The following is a 19,632-nucleotide window of genomic DNA, read 5'->3' as shown; positions in this document are numbered from 1 at the left end:
GCAGTTTTGACCACCTCTAGATTAAAACAAGCTGTAGTAAGTTTTAGAAGTTTATCATACATGAGGCAAAATGCTACTTGGGTACAAATTCAAACCCAGCAGGTGTTAGAAGCAGGGTTATTTGTTTAAAGTGTATGAAAGATGACAAGTTACTTTTAAGTCAGAAGAAATCTTTTTATTTACACTGCTAAAGAAATATTAGCACAGACCAAACATAGAAATACTAAGGCACAACACTAACTCAGTTTTGCAGCCAACCCAGAACACTCAGCATTGTTCTACTAGAAATAGCACTTAATCCCATTTTTCTACTAGCTTTGACTCTCAAATAATTCCACCGGGCACCCCAAGTAATTGGTCCTATAGTGGGAAAGGTATGAGGAAGCACAACAGAGGCAGTGTATGAAAGAGAAGACAACACAGAAAAGAGTTACACAAATGAAACTATGACAAAGAAAAATCAGTTAAAGGACAAAAGAGCAGGGAATATCCCAAGACCAGCTACCAAAAGCTACTTCTACATTTCCACCCCCTGAGCTGGCTGACAATTCTCAAGCACAATAATCAATAAACAGAACAGAAACTAAATATAATGTCAAACCAACCAATTTTAATTAAGTAGGAAGTTGTTATTTTGTTTAGCTATAGGTAATGAAGTAACTATCAACTGCCATTAAACTTAAAACCATACTTATTACTAAAGTATCTGAATGGCAGGCAAACACTACTTAGGAGTTCCATATAGCAAATACCATTAAAATGCTGTTCGTGAAACCCAGAATTAACAGGCTGACCCTTTAAAACAAAGAAAAGTTTAAAGTTTCACAGGAAACCACAAGATGCCAGAGGATTTCACAGTTCGAGGAATATGGATTAAAGGTTAATCCCAACCTCATGTTTTTAAGCAACTAAATTGCTTGAGTTCTGCTACAGGAAATCAATGACTTCACCAACCGATCCATGATTCCTATCGGACTCAGGATCCTCTACAAAACCACCACTGAAGTGCAGTGCAGACATGTGAGCCTGCCATGCAAGGATCCAGCATGAAACAGAAACCCTTCAGAGAATGGAAAGCCAGGAAGGATTGGGCACTGGCAGGCACCCACCACACTTAACTGCTACAAAAAAACTGGCACCTGAACAGTCCTGGGAAACTGGGAATCTATTCTTTAAAGCTGCAGCTTAAGAGGGACCTGTGCATTAGACTGCATTTATACAAATAATAAGCTATAACTGCACAACAAACAGACTGGCAACTAGACTTACCAAAGAATCTGATGTTTGGAGTCTGTCACAGGAAATCCTTAACAATGTGCTTGACAAACACCTTCAGGAGTTGCCTGAGTTTGCCAGATTTTCTTTTGGGACAGGAAGATGGACAACCCCATCTCTTACACTCCTTTCTAGCCATAACTTTCTATCAGCCTACACAGAATAAAAGATTAGCAAGGCTCTTCCCATCGCAGGTTAACCCTTGAGATCACACAGGCAAAGATCTGCAGAGCCTCTCATTAAGCCTGCCATTAGCTGTGCTCTGTTCCCTTTTTATTTAAGCACTCTTGTCCAGGCCATCAGCACAAGAACCCAATGCACATGTCCATTTCAAAATACAAAACAACCCTGAGCACCCACATTAAGCCCTGAACGGCAGGAGCTGTGATTCCACTCAGATCCTTCTAGGTTCTGCTCCAGTCAGAACTTTCAGGTATCAGAAGCTCCACTTGAGGTACACAGGTCTGCACCACACAATGGGAAGTTCCACTAATCACAAAAGAAGTAACTCATATGCACCTCATAGCATCAAACAAGAAGTTTAAAAGGTTGCAAGAAATCACCACAAAAAAACCCAGAGACCCAGGCATTACTCAAAGATGGACCACAGAGGTAGCTACTACTCTTGCATTACAATTCAACAGCCATAACAAAGGTAATTCCAGGGGACAGAATGATTCATTGAAGTCTTGACTGGTCTTCTGACATTCACCAGGGGATTTTATATCTTTCATATTTCATATCTAAAATTCTTCTCTCTCTTCAGTCTAGCTGTGCCTTTCCCCTCAAATACCAAGAAAGAAGCACAGCTGCTTCCTCCTGCTGCAGAGAGAGGCTGCAGCAATACTCTATTCTCCATCACTTCTGCTGTTCTGGACCAACCTTCCTCTGCCCCCAAACCTACTGTAGGGACATAGAATTCATTTGTTTGCAAACCCCCAAGGTCCCCCTCTGGTTTATTACTTCTCAGAGCCAAAGCACTGCAAACAGCCCTGCCTACTGACACCTTTCTTCTCCTTTACTTTGTAGCCACAGCTACTAGCAAATCCACTTGCACCTCAAAAATTTTGCTTTATAATTAACATCAGGAATTACCAGTCTTAAAGTATCAGACCTGCTAATAAGGTCTGATACCTTCTGCTTCGTCTCTCTGCTACACTGAGAGCAGCCACAAAAAAGCTTTTTTGCATCCATCAGCCTCACTCTGCAGCTGTAAAAACAGCAAACAGCAGAGAAAGGAACATCAGGACAAGAACTCAATAATACCTAACAGTAGGAAGAAAAATAAAACTTAAAACCAGTAGATTAGAAAGGGATGAGGGGGAAAAACATCAGACTGGAAGACAGGCCAAGCCCTACTTTCAGCCAAATTAACAGAGGAGGTGTGATAAAAACCATTCTATCCCTCACTCCTAGAACCTTCCACTTGGGAATTCACCTAAATACACAGACAGGAACTGCAGCTAGCAATGACATGAACCTGAATAAATATCACTCACCACAGCTCTCACTAAGGTGGAGACAGTGAACAAAGAGCAAAGTAAGGGTTTGTATTTGCCTACCAGCAAAGTCTCTCCAGAGCAGAGGAGTACTGGCCAGAGCAAATTTTATGACTGATATATTTGGGTCTCCATTTGAATTAATCAATACACTTCAGCTAGACAAAACCAGACCCATCCAATCACAGCACACCAGTGGATCACCTTGAAACTATGCTGATCGTGGGTTTGCTTAGACCTCTACTCTGAGTTCTGCCTTGCACCTAAGACCAACAACTGTTGACTAAAAGACAAGAACGAGTTAGCAATTTGAACACACTTGTCAGTTGTATCATGTCAAAACACCAACACCCCACCTGTAGGAGCATAACCGCAGCTGCCAGCAAGCTCCAAAGCATATGGGAAGTTCCAACTGTAAGCAGGAGTGTGGGGTTTTAACCAGACCACTTGCACTGGCAAGTCTTTCTAAGCAGAAACAGAGCTTGGGTAATAAAATTACTTCCTCTAGCTGGCTTTGAAGTGGAGAAAAAACGCTGCAAGAACAAGAACTCAATTGGCTTTTAGCTGCCTGGCAAATGCTCTAATAAGAAAGCCCAATGACCTACATTCACAAGGCTCTGTACTAAACCACTATTACAAAATCCAATATAAAGCCTGACCGTGTTTAAGTGTTTTCCATTAGCAAGCAGCAGTATCTTGTTAGAGAAATATGAAAACATGTTATTGTCTTTAGTGATGATGATCTTAATTAATCCTCTAAATACTATTCTGAAACATGTCAGCTTGGTCATTCCAGACTGCTTAAGCTCCTGACGCTACACAAAGACACCAAAACCTCCACTTCTCAGTGGGATGCACTGGGATATAAACAGAAAGAGAAACTTCTTAAATATTCTCAAACTGTGAAAAACTGAATTCATAATAATTTACATCTCTGATGCTCTTCCAACAAGCAACAGAAATGCACTGGTTCAGAAACTCGGGCAAAATCAAAGGAAGCACCAGAACAGCTTATTGCAACTCAGTTAACCTACCAGTGAAATATTTCCTCACATAAAGACAGCAGCTCTCTCAGCCAGCTAGTCAGATAACCTGAAGCAGAGGGGTGACTTGTCCTGGAAAAGGTATTATTAAATTAAACCCTACTGTGGTAAAGATCCCCAAAAAGCAACAGATAAGAGTAAAATCAGCAAGTGTTTAAAGGAAATATTAAGTCAGTCCTTTGCTCTACACCCATATAGTTGGAAGAGTTTGATACATTCAGCTTCAATTCACATGAGCAGATTTCAAAAACAACACATAACACAACTGAAGGAGAAATGCCCTACTTTGAAAAAAAAAAAAAGAATGCTGTCAAAAATGCACTATAAAGCAGGCAATTAGTCAAAACAAGCAGGTTATGGTCAAAACAGAACGGGAAAGACGGAAACACTGGGACAAAAAAAAAAAATCCAAGTGGCGATTCTCAGAAGCACAAAATTACCATTAAAAGTCCACAGGCTCAGAAAAATCTAACTGCCCACAGTGCCTTCAGGAACCCAAGTCTGCACAGCTGGGGCCAATGTCATGGTATGTTGAAAGTACCTTGTGCTGTTAGTGATGGCAGTAGCACAAAATAGACCCATGTAACCAAGACAGAAAAAACAGGGGGAAAAAAAGAAATTTTAATTAATTTCTCCTAAATTTACTAAAACCCACCTCACCCTAAATGCAGAAAAAAATAAGTCCATGTAAAATCACTGCCTTTCAGATTGCATGAAAAGATACTACAGTTGAGGAGGCTTAAAAGAAGGTTTTATTTGTCTGAAGAGCACAGCAAGAACATGGGTACAAAGCTAGTGTCAAATTAACATGGAAATACAAAGAGATGCCTGATCCGCCGGGACTGAATTGTGAAGGGACTACACATTCATCTCTGAGTACATAAAACCTCCCAGCGCTCTGCAGCACTCATCTGATAGCTCCAAGTACAGATTTAAGCTAAGCAAGCTGCAGGCATCCTTCCTAAACCAGAAAGACAGTTGCTACAACACACAGGTTTAAAGAAGTAAAAAATAAAGCAAACACCACCTGGGAAATAAATTCTAAGTCCAAGTACTCTTCTGTTTCTGCTGTCTCTCCACAAAGACTAGGAAGACTTCTTCACCACTGATTAAAGTGGTAAATTTGGTTCTGTATGTCCTCTGTACTTGCATGAGCCAGGTTTTCCCTACTTGCGCCTCATGTTTCAGGATCAAACCATATGCTATTAATCTATCAAATGGGTGATTTGTTTGAGACAGCAGATTTAAGATAGTAAATGAAGCAAACCAAAACACCAAACGACATTGGCAAAGAGCTGTGAGGCCATCCAGAAATGATGGGCTCTCCTCTGAGGAGGGAGAGGCATCACCATGGACAGCTCAGCCGCCGCGCTCATCCGGAGCCACCACGTAAACAGGATGGATGAGTATATTCCAAATGGAACTCAGAAACTCCTCATACAGCAAGGAATTCCAGCTGCAACACTACATCCAGCTGCATTACTTAGGTTCAGGAATACATATGGTTTGAGCAAAATTCATGGAATGCTTATGGAGTTGCCACAGTGGAATTCTAACACTACAAGTTTCAAAGCCAGTGGTGTAGAACCTGAGTTAAGGTTTGCTCACAAGGACACTTCTGCCAGCAAGGCTACAGCACCACAAATCTCTAAAGCAGGTACATTAGAGCACCAGTGGAAAAATATCATTTATCTTAACGAAGCAAATTGAAGTGAAAAACTTATGTTCATCCATCAAGCATCAGCTAGCTAACAGAGGTTCAATATCAAACTGGAACGACAAATGTGACACAATATGAAAAATGCCGTTTTTTAATTTCTAGGAGGCTACAACGCTCAACACCAACAGTGTTCAGGGTCAAGTCCACCCACCTGTAAAAGCACAGACACAGCTCTGAACAAGCTGAACCTTTTCACCAAGCAATCCAGCAGCCTGTAGTACTTAGTGCCAGCTACAAAGGAGCTGCTTGAAATCAGTTTTACATGGTACCTTCTCAGCCATAAAAGCCTCTAGCTGTAATAATACTAGGCTACCAACACAATGGGGGTTTTTTGGCTACTTCAGTGCATATCATAAGCCCTGTATATACACTGCACTGCCAAAAAAACAAGCTAAAACAAAACAAGGCAGACACAGAGACGTTTCAACACCCAAGTTAGTTATTGAAATAACTCTGCCTACACTGACCCAATTGTGTTTCAGCTCTGCTGGGAACTCGCTTAGACGCAGTTCATTAATACTGTTATGTTTTATTAGTCTGGGTCATAAAAGTTATTTCGAAGAGAAAAAACAAGGGGGTTTAAAGTAACCATGGTTCTTACTCTCCTATTTACGAGGAGCACGTTATCACCCAGGAACAGTCACTTAGTGAGATGGGAGGACAATTTCCAAACCTGCAAAGCCACCCCAGGCAGCCTCACGCTTTGGCTACTGATGCTCTTTGGCAAGAGCTGCCCACGATACCCGAGGGCTTTGCCAAGCTCCAAGAGAGTTCAACACCCGAAAAGAAACCCCAGCTGAGCGATATACCTAGAAAAGCTGTAGTTTTCCACCCGCAAACACCAACCACTTCTCCAAAGTTAATCATCTTAAGATTTTAAGCACCATGCCTAGCAGCTAGCACATAAACTCCATCGCTGAATTATTTCCTTAAAAGAAGCACAAACAGAACCAGAAAGACGAACCAGGTGCAGCAGGTTTTTTTCTCTTTCTGGCATGATTAAACGGCACTTTGAAAGCAAGCATTTTGCCTGGCCGTGCTGGCACCCAAGGCCCACATCATAAAAGCAGGTAAGTAAGAAGCACCTGAAAACTTAGTCACCACATTTTCTGCGCTCATTACCCATTGGGTTATGTAGACTTCTACCCAAGCTTTCACACTTTGACACGAACGTTTTACCCTGACTCCCAGGGTAAATCCAGGCTCTCTCGGATCCAGGCAGCCCGCACAGTGGACCGACCGATGCTCGGCCGCGTCCGGGCTCTGTTTAAACGCAAAAAGCAGCAACAACGCCCAAACCTCCCCGGAGGGGCCGGCTCCGGGCCACTCCGCCCCCCGATCCGGGCCGTCCCCGGCAACCCCGGGGGCTCAACCTGCCGGCCGCCCGGGCCCGGCACCCCCGGCCCCGCCGCCGCCCCTACCTGGCCGCAGCGGCTCGGTGATACTCAGCACCAGGAGGAAGAGGAGGAGGAAGGTGCCGCTGTCCGCCTTGGGCACCATTTATCCTCCGTTCATCCTCCCCCGGCACAGCGCCACAAACCCGCGGGGAGGGACGCGCGGAGCGGCGGGAGGAGGGGCCGCCGCCGGGCCCGCGGGGGGCCCCGGTCCGCACCGAGCTTTTCCCTTGCCCTCCCTCCGCCGTTCGCCGCCGCCCCGGGCGGAGCCGGCGGCCCTGGCTGCGGCGGGAGCGGCGGGAGCGGCGCGGGTCTGGCGGCCGCGCTGGGGCGGCTCGCAGGGCTCCGCCGGCGCACAAGATGGCGGCCGCGCCTCCCCGCCGCCGTGCCCGCGCCGCCCCGCCCCCTCCCGCCGCGCGCCGCCCGCCCAATCGGCAGCCAGGGGGCGGGGCCGAGCGCGCGGAGCAGCTCACGCCCCGCCCATCACGGCGGGGGCGGGGCCGGGGCGGCACCGGGCGCTTCGCGCTCCCCGGACCCCCGGGAGCTCCGCAGCAGCCCCTCGGTCCCCCGCGGGATGGCCACTGATGGCCACCACAGTCCCCCCAGGATGGCTTCTATCAGTCCCCTCAGTCCTCACCAGAATGGAAACCCCATTCCCTCCATCTCCCCAGAATAGTCTTGCTCAGTTCCCTTCACCTCCCCAGGACAGCCTCCATCAGTCCCCTCCGCCTCAGAACAGCATTTCCCTGGCTCCAGCTGGAGTGTCGTTTCCTGCTTACATCCATCACTGCCTGACCGCCTTTCCCATCCCCGCTGGAACAGCCCCAACCAGCTTCCTCTCTTCCCCGGGACAGCCTTTCCGAGTCCCCTCCATCTCTGCTGCGATGGCCTTTCCGTGCCTCTGCAGGGATTTCCCAGTGCCACCACCCTGCCTGGCCCGCAGCAGAGGCACAAAGCTCTGCACCTTCCCAGCCCCAGCAGGCTCCCAGGTTGACCATCTTTTGCTTCTTCATTTCTGTGCTCCCCTCGGCCCACGGCGGCGGGGTGAAACAGTCCCTGCTCTGGTGTCTGCAGGGTGGCACTGACACGCAGCACCCAGCGCTGGACACTCCCACAGCCAGCGCCCGGCAGTGCCAAAGCCGGCCGCTGTTTCCATACCTCCTGGAAACATTGTGTTCTCGGTTCCCAGGCCCAGACAGAAAGGAAATGCATAAAGAAAACTAATTGTGCGGCTCAGGTCATTGTTAGTGGCCCTGCAAGTGACAGGTGTCTGTAGGAATTTGACCCTGGGTGTTGCTGCACATCAGCCGGGCAGGGTGGTGGCTGTCCCTGCCTGGAGTCAGCGGCCTGGTGCCACAACTCTTCTGGTGCTGGATGGAGGTCAGGTGGTGTTTGGGATCAAAAGGCAGTTTTAGCATCAAGACCCACTTCCCAAATTCATCTGGAATTTCCACTGACAAGGGGAAGCATTTGGGCAGCGCCAGGACATGAGCTCAGCCAGGGGCCAGACACAATGCCTGACCCATGGTCAGCAGAGAGCTGTCACTTGCCTCTGCAGGGAATTCCAGCTTTTTAGTATAACCTATTCAAAGTCAAAACCCGGGAAGCTGTCTGGGAAATGTTTATACTTTTTTAATATTTACAATGCGGTGTTTTCTACTCTTTTGCTACAACCTGTAGTTTTCAAATAAAACATTGAAATTCCAATAACGATCATTTTGACCCAATTTTACCCACTCCCTGTTTCCCAGTTAGTACCAATTACTCACTATACCCAGCAGCAACTTTTTCTCAAGGGCTTTCCTGATGGATGTACACCTACTTCTGCTCTCTTCATGGCTCCTGCTCGCCCTTAGTCACTGACTGCCCCACGTGTCAGCTGCCAACCTGCAGGCAGGGAACAGGGGCTTCTGTGGGATTTCTTGAGCGCTCACTGCCTCTGTGCCCCAGGAGCTGTTGCTGTTCTCAGGTCAGTAGCACCGGGGAGGTGCTTCTTCCAAACCTAAATGTGCAGTTTAACATGGGAGGGGAAATTGGTGCCTGCCAAGAGCTGCCTGGAGCTGGGGTAGCAGCAAGCGTGAGCTTGGAGCTGTGAGCCCTGGGGGCCTCAGAAGCTGCCTCAGGAGCACTGCATGGCCAGGAACGTGCTTGGGGACCCGCTGGAGTGTGTCACAACCAGCAGGGCACTGCCTGAAGATTTAGGCCAAAACCCACTTTCCCAGTTCTCATGTGCTGCCAAATGCTGTCACAACCCAAGAGCCTGTGGGGACCTGAAATATGACATCCTCCAGCAAAGAGCAGGAGCATGAAACTCCCCAGCTTTGCTCCTCCCATGGGATGATGTGGGGACAGACTGTTCTGAGCCTGGCTTCCTGCAGCACAACCTCATAGGCCACCTCCAGACTGATCCAGGGTATCCTTATCCACCCCAGGGCCTGGGCATTACACCATACAGGGTGATGCATAAATAAATACCCTATGATGCCTCCACCATGAGAGCAGGGCACAGGCTGCTTATCCCTGGCTTTTGTCCCAAGGCAAGGCAGGCCTCATTTCCCCCATGCCACATCCTGCAGCACCCCCAGCTCTGAAGAGAGGCGGGTCTGGAGCACAACCATGTGCCTGGCAGCCCCTCAGCACCCCTGAGCAAACAGGCAATGAACGGCCCAGCAGCACCAAAGTGAAGGGTGAGAGGTACCCACTGCCCCAGGCTGTGCCAGGTCAGCTGCTGGGGCTAGGAGAGGTGGGGGAAAGGGCTCATGGTGAGGGTGGTTGAACCCTGGCCTGACCCTGAGATGGGGCTTGTAACCAGCTGCTTTTGGGCCAGCAGCCATGAGCTGGGGATTGAGGCAACAAGTGCAAATATGAGGAAGTGAGAATTGCTCCATTTCCCTCTCCCCTGAGTGAGCGGACCCATTTCCTTTATTTTTACAGAGAAATAGCCCAATCCTCCAAAACAACAAAGTGTCTCAAACCACAGCTTCCCTTTTGACCTAGAACCTGCTTTTGGATGCATGAAAAGCTGCAGCCCCTGCACCATGCAGAGATGGTTACCCCTGGGCCAGGGAGAGGCTCCTGCCCCTGAAGGTGCAGGGCTCAGAGAACCAGCCTGGGGCTCAGTGATTAGATTTGCAAGAACAAGAATCTCTTGTGGTCTCCATTTTCTTTCCCCCATGGGGCAAGGAGCCAAGGCCCAGGCTGCACATGGCAAGCACCCACAGCCTCTGGATGTGATGGTGTTCACACCATGTGGACATAGGTCCACTATCACTTCCAAGCATCCACTGACACACCACAGCCAGCCTGGCCATGCAGGAGAGGCCTGGGGCCACCACTGCTCATTGCCAGCCACCTCTGCAGCATCAGGAGAGCTCTAGGTGCTATTATGGCTGAGGGAGCAAGTGTGCTTGGGCCTTGCACATAGGAAAATGCAGATGCATTGCAACAGCAAAAGAAAAATAACCTGCTAAAAATGGGAGAAAAAAAATCACAAGTCATCAAGAACCAAGATGTTTTTTCCACACTGGATTTGGCCCTGTAAGGCACATTATCTGCCACTGCTACAGCAGCAAAAATATCTGGCAACGAAGAATTAACTGATTCCCTAATTACAGATAGCAGGGGCTGAACTACAGCAGGAAGCAGAGAACAGACATTACAACAGCATTACAGGAACAGCCAATCTGAAGAGCACTACAGCCTTCAAACAGATCCAGTTATACAGCATATAACCGAAAGTATGTTACATTTTCAACAAACATGTGAAGGCCCGACAGTGTGGCAGAATCAAGACTGATTTTAGTATGGCTGTCTAGGGTAACTCACTTGAGAGCAAACACAAAACCAACAGCATCCACAGGATGTTTAATGCAATCTGCTTTTAAGCATGAATTGCACAATGTGGAAGTAACCACCCTCAGATACCACATTCCCCTATTATTCCAGCTACACCTTGGTATGAGCACAGTCAGTTTGAAATGCTGTGGCAGAGAGGTGCCACATCCCACTCCTGATCCATGTGTACACCCCATCCACAGTCCCTCGAATGCTTCTCAGTCTTTCCATGCATCCCACACTCAGAGGAGCTTCTGCACCCACATCTTCTGTGGGGCAGGAATCCCACATCTACTCCTTGCTCCTGGTCTCCTCAGTGACCCAAACTGCAGGCCAGGGTCTGACCACCTGCCTGTGTACCTAACGGAGAGGTCCTATGCTTAATGGGGACAAGCATTTCACTATGAAATAAATAGTATTTGAAATTACCTAAGAACTTGGTTCATATTTAGCCAGTTCAGTCCTTAAAGAACAATTCTGAAAGCATGGAAACTTTAGTAAATGCACTCCTTTTACATTGATTCATGAGCACCTGAAAATAATTTTTTTGTTTAAAGAAAAAAATATAGCCTTCAAGTATTTCTGGGCTAAAAAGGCAAAAATTACTAATTTTTGAGTCATAATTCCTAGCAATGCCATGTTGATCAATTTATTTTCACAAGGTGCACTATAAAAACAGCCCCTGGGAAGGGTTTTTCACAGTCAGGGATACGAGTTTTGGAAGTGTCAGGGGAAACCACACAAGAGGAAGCTCTCCACCAAGACAAACACAGCATCCAACACCCCAGACCTCAGAGAAGGCTGCAGACACTCCTCAAGTTGCTGGATAAGACTTTCCATGGATATTCCCTCAGTAAAACATCCCCTGAATATAGCAAACGCCAACACTGCCAAGTGTTACAAGTGTGGTGCAAGAAGTGAACACATCTGGCTACGCCTGCTTCCTCCTAAAAGGTGCACGGTGCTTCTCCAGGCTGGATCACACTACACGAGGGCTCATTTCACACACAAAGGTCAGCTCATATGCAGCAACCACAGCACTGAGTGCAGGCTATGTATGGTTAAAATTGCTCTTCCTTTTTTTGGCCAATTCTAAAAACTAATGCCGAAAAGTTTCAAAGAATAGGAGGAAAACACCAAAGAAAAGCCCCAGTGTGGCTATCAGAAGTACCACTTCTGTCTTTCAGAATGGCACTGTCATCGTGGTGGATGAAACGGGACTGTCCCTGGCTCCTGCATCATGATTATCAACTCTGGAGCCACACACAGAGCAGCTATAAAAAGAAATCTGGTTCCTTCCTTCTGCCAGCTGCAGAACAGGGCAAGCTCAAAACCTGCAGAAGAAAAGCCTGAGCAAAAGCAGCAAGGCAAATCCCATTCTGCAAAGTGTAAGGAGTGAAGGAGGAAATTAGGTCCTCTTAAGGAACGCTGGTTTTAACAAGATCACAAAGTTAGTCAAACTTGTGAACTGCACTGGTTTAAAGAGAACCTCTCTAAAATTCTGTGTCGTGCCTCAGTATACACATGGTCATGTCCTCCCTTCTGCAAACTACAAACTCAAACTAGTTTGACAATCGGGAGCCAAGTCCAGTTCAGCCTTCTAGAAAGGTTTACCCCACTTAAGAAACAGACGTTGGTGTACAGAAACGAATTTAAATGCACAGCTGTCTTAAAAAACAGAAAGGTATCTTTAAGAAATTATCTGCATTTTCCCAGTTTCCAGTAACCAGTCTGCAGTTCTCTGAGCACAGCCAGATCACTACCACCTTGCTGGTGATCAGAATGTTTAGAAGAAATCAGATGCCTTTCTTCTTTTGGGAAGCTGCAGCAAATTGTCCGTGATGGATGTAGTATCCTGAGATACTGGTGTCTGAGATACTGTCCTAGACTGTGGGGTGCTCTGGGGGGTTTGAGGCCCACTGGCCGGGGTCTTGTAACCAGGAGTTCCTGTGTGGGCTGGGGAGGGAGTGTAGCTGGCTCGCAGGGCTTTGTCAGTGTATTTACTTGCAGTCCTGTTTACAAGTCTTTGCAAAGCTGGTGACATTGCTGGGCTTAGTCCTTTTGGAGTAAGGCTGAAATAGAATAAACAGTTTTAAGAGATTTTACAGTAAAAAATCCGCCTTTATCAGGAAAGGCATTATTACCTCCCTACATGAGTTCCCCCCCACAGAGCAGACTCACTGCCTGCAGGTAAATGCAGCCTGTCTCTCTAGAGAAACGAGTGACAGAAACACTGCCTACTGCCCTCCCAAACCTGAGTGACGCTGCCCAACTTCTCCTTTGAGCCCATTCTGTCCTTCCTGTGACCCCCCCCAAGCAACTCTTATCATGTCTCCTCTTTGCAATGAGGCAAGACACTGATCCAGAAGCATCGCTGGGTGGCTGCAGGGCAGAGCAGTAATGCAGACAAGGAGTGTCAGGAACAGCCACCAGCCACTTTCCCTCAGGAATTAAGTTCCATTTCTAAATTTCTAATAACTTCCAGTTCGAATGTACCTCTTCCTGCTTCCAGTATCCTTCCTTGCCATCATTCCTCCCTTTCTACATGTGCTGATTTAAATGTCATCAGATAATACCCACCCTCAGTTCTGCTGTCAAAACAGAAGTCTCACCTGGCCAAGTTTTCTGTCACTTTTCGAAGTGCCTCCTGCTTCTTTGCTCGGTTTTTAGCTGCCACTTCATTGGCCATCTTGAGTCCTAACCGCTCACGGCGCCCGGGCTCCAGGATCTATAAATGGATCACACAGTTCACTCACCAAGGCACTCAAGAGTGCTGAAAAAATGAGTCAAAGCACCTTCAAAGCTGGATTCCAGTGTACAGGGATCTAAAGCAGGTAGAAGTGGGGTCAGCCCGCACCTCTCTGCTGCTGCATAAAAGCCAAAGAGGACACAGAGCCCTTCAACCTGCCTTAGCAAGAAACAAAAATGGTAAAACCAGTCCAGTCAAGGAAGCAGCCATTACCTCTGGCATTTCCTCCTGCTGTTTCTCCTAGATAAACAATGTCACCTGTGTCTTGCCTGGCCTGTAGCCAGCCAGCTCTCAGGCATACAGAGACATTGCTAAACAGCAGGAGAACCAGTCAAGGCCTTTGGAGTCTGACAAAACAGAGGCACATACAGCAAATTACACCTTTCTTTAACTAGGAGTCTCAGACAGCTCACATTCAATGACACCAGCAGGAGACAAGTGGCATGCAGGATTAGGTGCCATTAGTAAAGCCAGAGTGTCTTTTCTACTCTCAACTGATACACCTGCCTCAGGCTGTGACAGCCAGAAGATGAAAACAGAGGAAATGCTGAAATTCCCACCTATTCATACATTAAAATCAGAAAAATTGAGCGTGTCTTCAGCTTCCTCTGAAAGCCGCTCTATCTTGGTCCACCACCAAATGCAGAATCTCATTCTCCTGCCAGCAGTGCATATTCCACCTCAGGTAGCTCCAAGTAGATCTCACGTGGATCCATGCTCACCTCCACCCTCCAAGCACAAACTAGATTATTAGTCTTAAGGTCTGGGAACACCACCCAGGCATGTGTCACACTCCATGTTAATCTATTACTTACTCACTTGCCTTTCCCTTCTTAGTTCTTCCCCCCCAGAAAAGAATGTCATGCTGGCTTGCTGACATGAAATACCTTGAAAGCTGGTCCAGGTGTTCTGTCCACATATGGTCTTTCTGACCCTTCCAGACGCAAAGGGGTGCTTTCAATTTCACCCCATGTCATAAAAGGCGACTCATTCACACCTAAAAACAAATTCAAAAAGTCATGCCCATGCAAGATATTTGACTATTCATACACCACAACAACAACAAAAAAAACCCCAAACCAACCAAAAAAAGATACACAAATTAGGAAATACAGCAAATTCATCAACAAAGGAGCCCCTCCACTGCAGAGGAAAAGAGGAAATCACAGCCAGTGTGAATAGTAACATGTGGTCCCCATTAAAAGGGAATCTCAAACTCACAGGATTGCCTGTAGCTGTGTCACCCTCTCGGTTACAACAACCAAGCACCATCCTTTCCATGTCTTTATTTTTCCATTTGCTAAGCTTTTGATTAATGACACTTTCATTTTTCCCTCTGTAGTACTAGTCCTCCCCTCTGCTGCTGTATGAAAACTCCTTCAACACGGGAAACTCTTTAATAAGAAAACAGGTTTCTGCCTGACTTAAGGAGTATGTAATAGCCAAATGTACCCTCCAATCACCTCAGGAGCAGCCTGTACCAAACAGTGACTGCACCTTGTCTAACAGGTGTAGAAAGGATTCTAAGAGCCCGATTAAGTCACTGCTAGAAAATCCCCCTGTCCAGGGTTTGGAAAAGGCATTTACAATGGAGAAAGGAGGTGCTCCAAATGCCACCTACAGGTTTTCCAGAGGGAAAGCTGCAGTATGTGCAGGTTTTGGCATAACCACAAGAAGCACAGGAAACAGCATGGCTGGTGAAGAACAGCTACACATTCAGATACCACGTTTCAACTTGAAGAAAAATAATCAGTTTGCTCTAACTGAAAGGACCCAAAAGCTAGATGATTTCTGAGCAATGGCACAGCAACTTGCTCAGAGCCTCTTGGTGCTATGTGACTTTTCCTACCAGTGTACTGGACTAGGATTTAAGCCCTGCATCCAGTTGGCATACATGGCACGAGGTTTTACCTCCTCATCTAACCCAGTAATGACAGCCTAGTGTTGAACAGAGCATCAAAATAAGTGCAATAATAGTCCTCTTAGAGCAGAAGAAATAAGAAAACCCTCTTACCTGGAGCAGGAGAGGGGGTTGCCACAAATCCATATCCGTTCACTTTTGGAGAATCTTGGGGTATCAGTTCTTTCCCATCGGGTCCCACTTTGCCCTGTTTGTACTGAAATAAAAAAGACAATGCCATTCATGTGGAGAAAGGTGTGAGTCAGCTGTATCCAGCACACACACAGTTCTCCTGGGGGATGAACCACACCAGAGGGCAAAGCCTAACTAGGTTTGAGTCAGAACAAGTAAAATTATCCAACCTGAGCATTGAGGGCTGCAGCTTGTTGGAGCTGTGATTTGCTCACAGCTTGGCTGAAAGGGTCCTTCACAAAACGGGTGTTTCGATGCACAACTTCCCTGGGTTTCTTAAAGACATCACTCTCATCAGGTACACCTTGAAAAGCAAAATGCCTTTTAAAAAAAGGGCTCTTTTCTCTACTTCACTGGCTCACAGAAATTATCATTTGTATATTTATAGTCAAAAAATAAAACTACATTTACAAAAATATGCATTTTTCTGTAGCAACAAACAGACTAACAAGCCCAAGGAGGATTCTTTGAGCAGAAGCAAACAATGAATGAAGATGACAACAAAGTGCTCATAAAGAAGACAGACCAGGAAAGAGCTTTGGCTGCTAAAAACAAGTACTTCTAGAATACAGATAACGAGCTTTTCAATGGCAGAGAGAACATGATCAAACTTTGGAATCAGAGGCCAAGGATGAAGAAGGTAAGAGAGAAAAGGAAAAAAACGAAAACCCCCACTTTTTAAAAACAGCTTTACAGAAGAAAAAGCACAGCATTACCTGTGAGAGCTGCTCAGTCACATACAGAAACACTGTAAGCACTATTTGGAGCCAACACACCTAGGACCAATGGCTCACCTGTTGGGTAATACATGAGGGTGTTTCGAGCCGTGTATTCCCAGGTATCCAGTCCAGCTTTCACGTTCTCCAGAGCTTGCTGCTCGGCTGAAGGAAGTGCCAGGTTTTCATTTTGTCGCTGAAAGGGCAATGGAAAAAAAATTTTAAAAGGTGGAAAAAAAAAAAAATCAGGTCTGAAGCAGCCTCCTGCAATCTTTTATTGGACACAACTTGGGAGAGCTCAGTCACAAGCTTAGCCACCTGCCCTAGAACACTTTGCATAAAGCATGTAACAGACTCTGAGGGATAGTTGGGATAAAAAAATAACACTCCCTCAAAACAACAGCAGCAAACACCCACATGTCAGTGCCAAACTTCATTAAAAGGCACTGCATCCCCCACCCATCAATGACACATCTGTGCCAGCTGCTCACTGCTGATGGTTAAAAGACTGACAAGGCAGGCCCAGAACAGCTCCTGGACCTCCCCTGCAGGTAGCTGAGGAAGGCAGCACAGCCAGCCATGCTCATGCAGTTCTGTGCTTCAGCAGCTGAGTGGGTTATTACTGATAACAGAAAACTGAAATAAGACAGACAACCTAACTGCAAATAATAAAAGGCAGATGGACAAACAACAGGAACTGTGCTCAGTTGCTCTCCTTGGTGTTGCTGCTTATGGAAGAGGCTGCCAAGGACAGCAATACCTGCACTCTGTGCAGTGCTTTGCAGTCTCAAAGCTTTCAGAAGAGACAAATCCTCAGCAACTAAGTCAGCACTGCTCTTGTGTGACAGAAGGGGAAAAAACAAGACTGCACAAGGAAGCAAATAGCAGTCATAGGACCCAGGAAATTGAGCCTTAGCAGAAACACAGTGAAATGGTATTTCCCTGCTGTGTCCCTCTGGAAGAGCAGGAGGCAATTCCCTACCTGGGTGTACTCCTCCTCTGCGCTGTACAGCCAGGCGTGCTTGACTTTCTCCTTCTCTTTGGCCACTTCCATGATCTGCTCAAACGAAGCATTATCCTCACTCGTGTGCTTTGCTAAGAAGGTGTCCAGGCTGGGCAGAGCATCTTTATCATCTTTTTCTGCTTCTCCTAACAAGAGAAGGGAGGAAGCCTGAGGAAGGTTAATGTCTCCCTTTCTGTGAGAGCACTGTTTCTACCTCCTAACCCAAGGACACACTAATAACTAACATCAAACTTGGTCAAAGAAATAGATCCACACAGAGTGGTACAGTAATAAATCTGTTTTGGAACATATATAACCAACTTTCACATAAACCTCTTTATGGCATTTACAGCAATTTACTTTAAAGGTAAAATGCACAAGTGGCCAGCTGCTGGCAGACGTTTTCTTTTCTGAAGAATTCTGCTAGAGAAACATAATTCTCCTACCTTCTTCTGCAGTCTTGATGCCAGCTTTAGATTTATTTCCCACTGGAAGGCCACCTGGATGCACTTCTGGGGTTTCAAACGTGGCTGGGGTAACATCTGCCAAAAAAAAAAAAAAAATTTTTACTTGGTTACTGGAGCACACAACAGGACTTGCTGTAAGGATCATGTGCCAAACAAGTCACAGAAGGTGTATCAAGAGAACAACAATTTAATTAAAAACTTGTGAAAAAAACTCCAAAATGTTCTATTCAATTCTGTCTCAAGCTCCAAACAAGATTTTGCTCTCATCCAAGATGTTTTTCTCCTTCTGGGAGAAATTCCCAGGAGAGCCACAGCCCAGTATATTTGTCACCCTACACCCTGCTTTTGCCAACAGAAGCAGCAGCAGATTAAACTTAGCCCAGGCCAGGAGCAGCACCTGCAGTGGGGGAGGAAGGGACACTGTCTGGTGACACATGTCCTTTGTCACAAGAAAGCCACTTACCCAAACCCCACTGCAAAAGCTGAGCCAGGGGCTGGGCCTTAAGAAACACCTGAACTGGAAGTTAAAGAAAACATAAAACAGAACACTGGATCCCTGCTGTGGGAACCTCTGATAACCACGAGCTTCCCACACCTTCTGTCCCCAGTACATGAAAATCTCAAATGTCTGTAGATGCAACAAGAATCCCTAAAACTACAGACTAAAGTAAGGATTCAAAACATAGCTTAGAATTTCTGATAGTAGAAAGCATATAGCATTCCCTAGGGAGCAGGAACTTGGCAAAACATGCCTATAAGGAATGGTTATTAAAAGGCTGCTTTTTCCAAAACCCTTCCCCCAAGGAGTTATTAGACACCATCAAAGAGAAATTCAGCACCAGCCACCAGCCGCTGGCAACTGCTCAAACTGGTACACTTAGTTCTCATGCAACATCAGCCTCGTATCTTTAAGATAAGCATTGCCCACACAAAGCCAGATAAAGCTGAGCAGCAATATCAGATACAAACCCCTTATGCCCCAAAGAGCCAGTTCTTACAGGGTGCAGGTGTGTCCCTCGACGATTTGCTCAAAGAAGAGCCAAACTTGATAGCAATTTGTCTCATTTTCTCCAAGTCGCCATTTTCTTCAGCCTCCAGATACTCCTTCTGTGCTCGCAACTTCTCCACATCGGGAAAAAAGTCTCGCTGGATGATTTTCTCTAAGCTCTACAAAGAGAGAGACAACTGCAATGACGTGCTGGGACACCTGGAGTGCCGGCTCAGTTGGGAGCCAGCTGTGCACAGCCACGGGCAGGCCGGCGAGCCCCCGGGCACAGGGCCGGTGGCAGAGCGCTGACAGCTGTCGCCGCAGGAGGGGCGGGAGCCCGAGGGACGGCTCCGGCCCACTTGGATCCGCAGCCGCGGTTGCAGCGGGCAGCGGCCGCGGGCGGACCCTGCCGGGCGGAGCCCAGCCGAGCCCCGCGGCGCTGGAAGTGCTCGGCCCAAGCACCGGCGGAGCGGAGCCTCCGGCTCAGGCCCGGGCCCGCCGCCGTACCTCGATATAGGCCTCCTCATCCAGGATCTTCTTCGGGTGCCTCGGGGCCAGCGACACCACCTCCTTCCCCGTCACGGCGGCGGGGGCCGCGGCGGCAGCTGGCACTAGGGCGCCGGGAGAGGCCACGGCCAGCGGAATCGCTTCCATCACGTCCGAACCAGTCCGCCGCTCCTTCTCCTCCTCCGCCGCCGCGGACGCGACGGGGCGTGACGTCACATGTCCGCGCCACGGGGAGCCGGAATGCCCGCCCCGCCCCCAGCCCGGGAGAAGCGCGGGCCCGCGTGCGCCCCCTGCCGGCCCGGAGGACCCACCCGGTCCCGCGCCCTGACAGCGGCGCCACCTCGG

At 47.4% G+C, this 19,632-nt stretch overlaps 2 protein-coding genes across 3 annotated transcripts in view; both read right to left on the bottom strand.

The window, feature by feature from the left end:
- DGCR2 (DiGeorge syndrome critical region gene 2) overlaps positions 1-7,223 on the bottom strand; it is a 45,157-nt gene extending 37,934 nt beyond the window's left edge. The window contains exon 1 of one of the 2 annotated variants that reach the window (XM_039560977.1): positions 6,959-7,223. In XM_039560977.1, coding sequence (XP_039416911.1) covers positions 6,959-7,037 — 79 coding nt within the window. In that variant the 5' untranslated portion in view covers positions 7,038-7,223. The remainder of the gene's footprint in view (positions 1-6,958) is intronic. The other variant, XM_039560978.1, reaches the window with a different exon arrangement.
- A 3,205-nt stretch (positions 7,224-10,428) lies between these two features.
- ESS2 (ess-2 splicing factor homolog) lies at positions 10,429-19,502 on the bottom strand. The gene is made up of 10 exons (XM_039561315.1): positions 19,288-19,502; positions 18,791-18,959; positions 17,772-17,867; positions 17,305-17,471; positions 16,401-16,518; positions 15,777-15,910; positions 15,529-15,631; positions 14,402-14,511; positions 13,378-13,493; positions 10,429-12,837 (listed from the first exon to the last, which is right to left on the bottom strand). Exons 1-10 carry the CDS (start codon positions 19,432-19,434, stop codon positions 12,552-12,554), a joined length of 1,446 nt encoding a protein of 481 aa, XP_039417249.1. The 5' UTR covers positions 19,435-19,502; the 3' UTR covers positions 10,429-12,551.
- Between the last annotated feature and the right edge of the window lie 130 nt (positions 19,503-19,632).

The sequence above is a fragment of the Corvus cornix genome, chromosome 15 (genome assembly GCF_000738735.6).
Source record: "Corvus cornix cornix isolate S_Up_H32 chromosome 15, ASM73873v5, whole genome shotgun sequence".
Lineage (NCBI taxonomy): Eukaryota > Metazoa > Chordata > Aves > Passeriformes > Corvidae > Corvus > Corvus cornix.
This window is presented reverse-complemented; position numbering and strand designations above follow the sequence as displayed.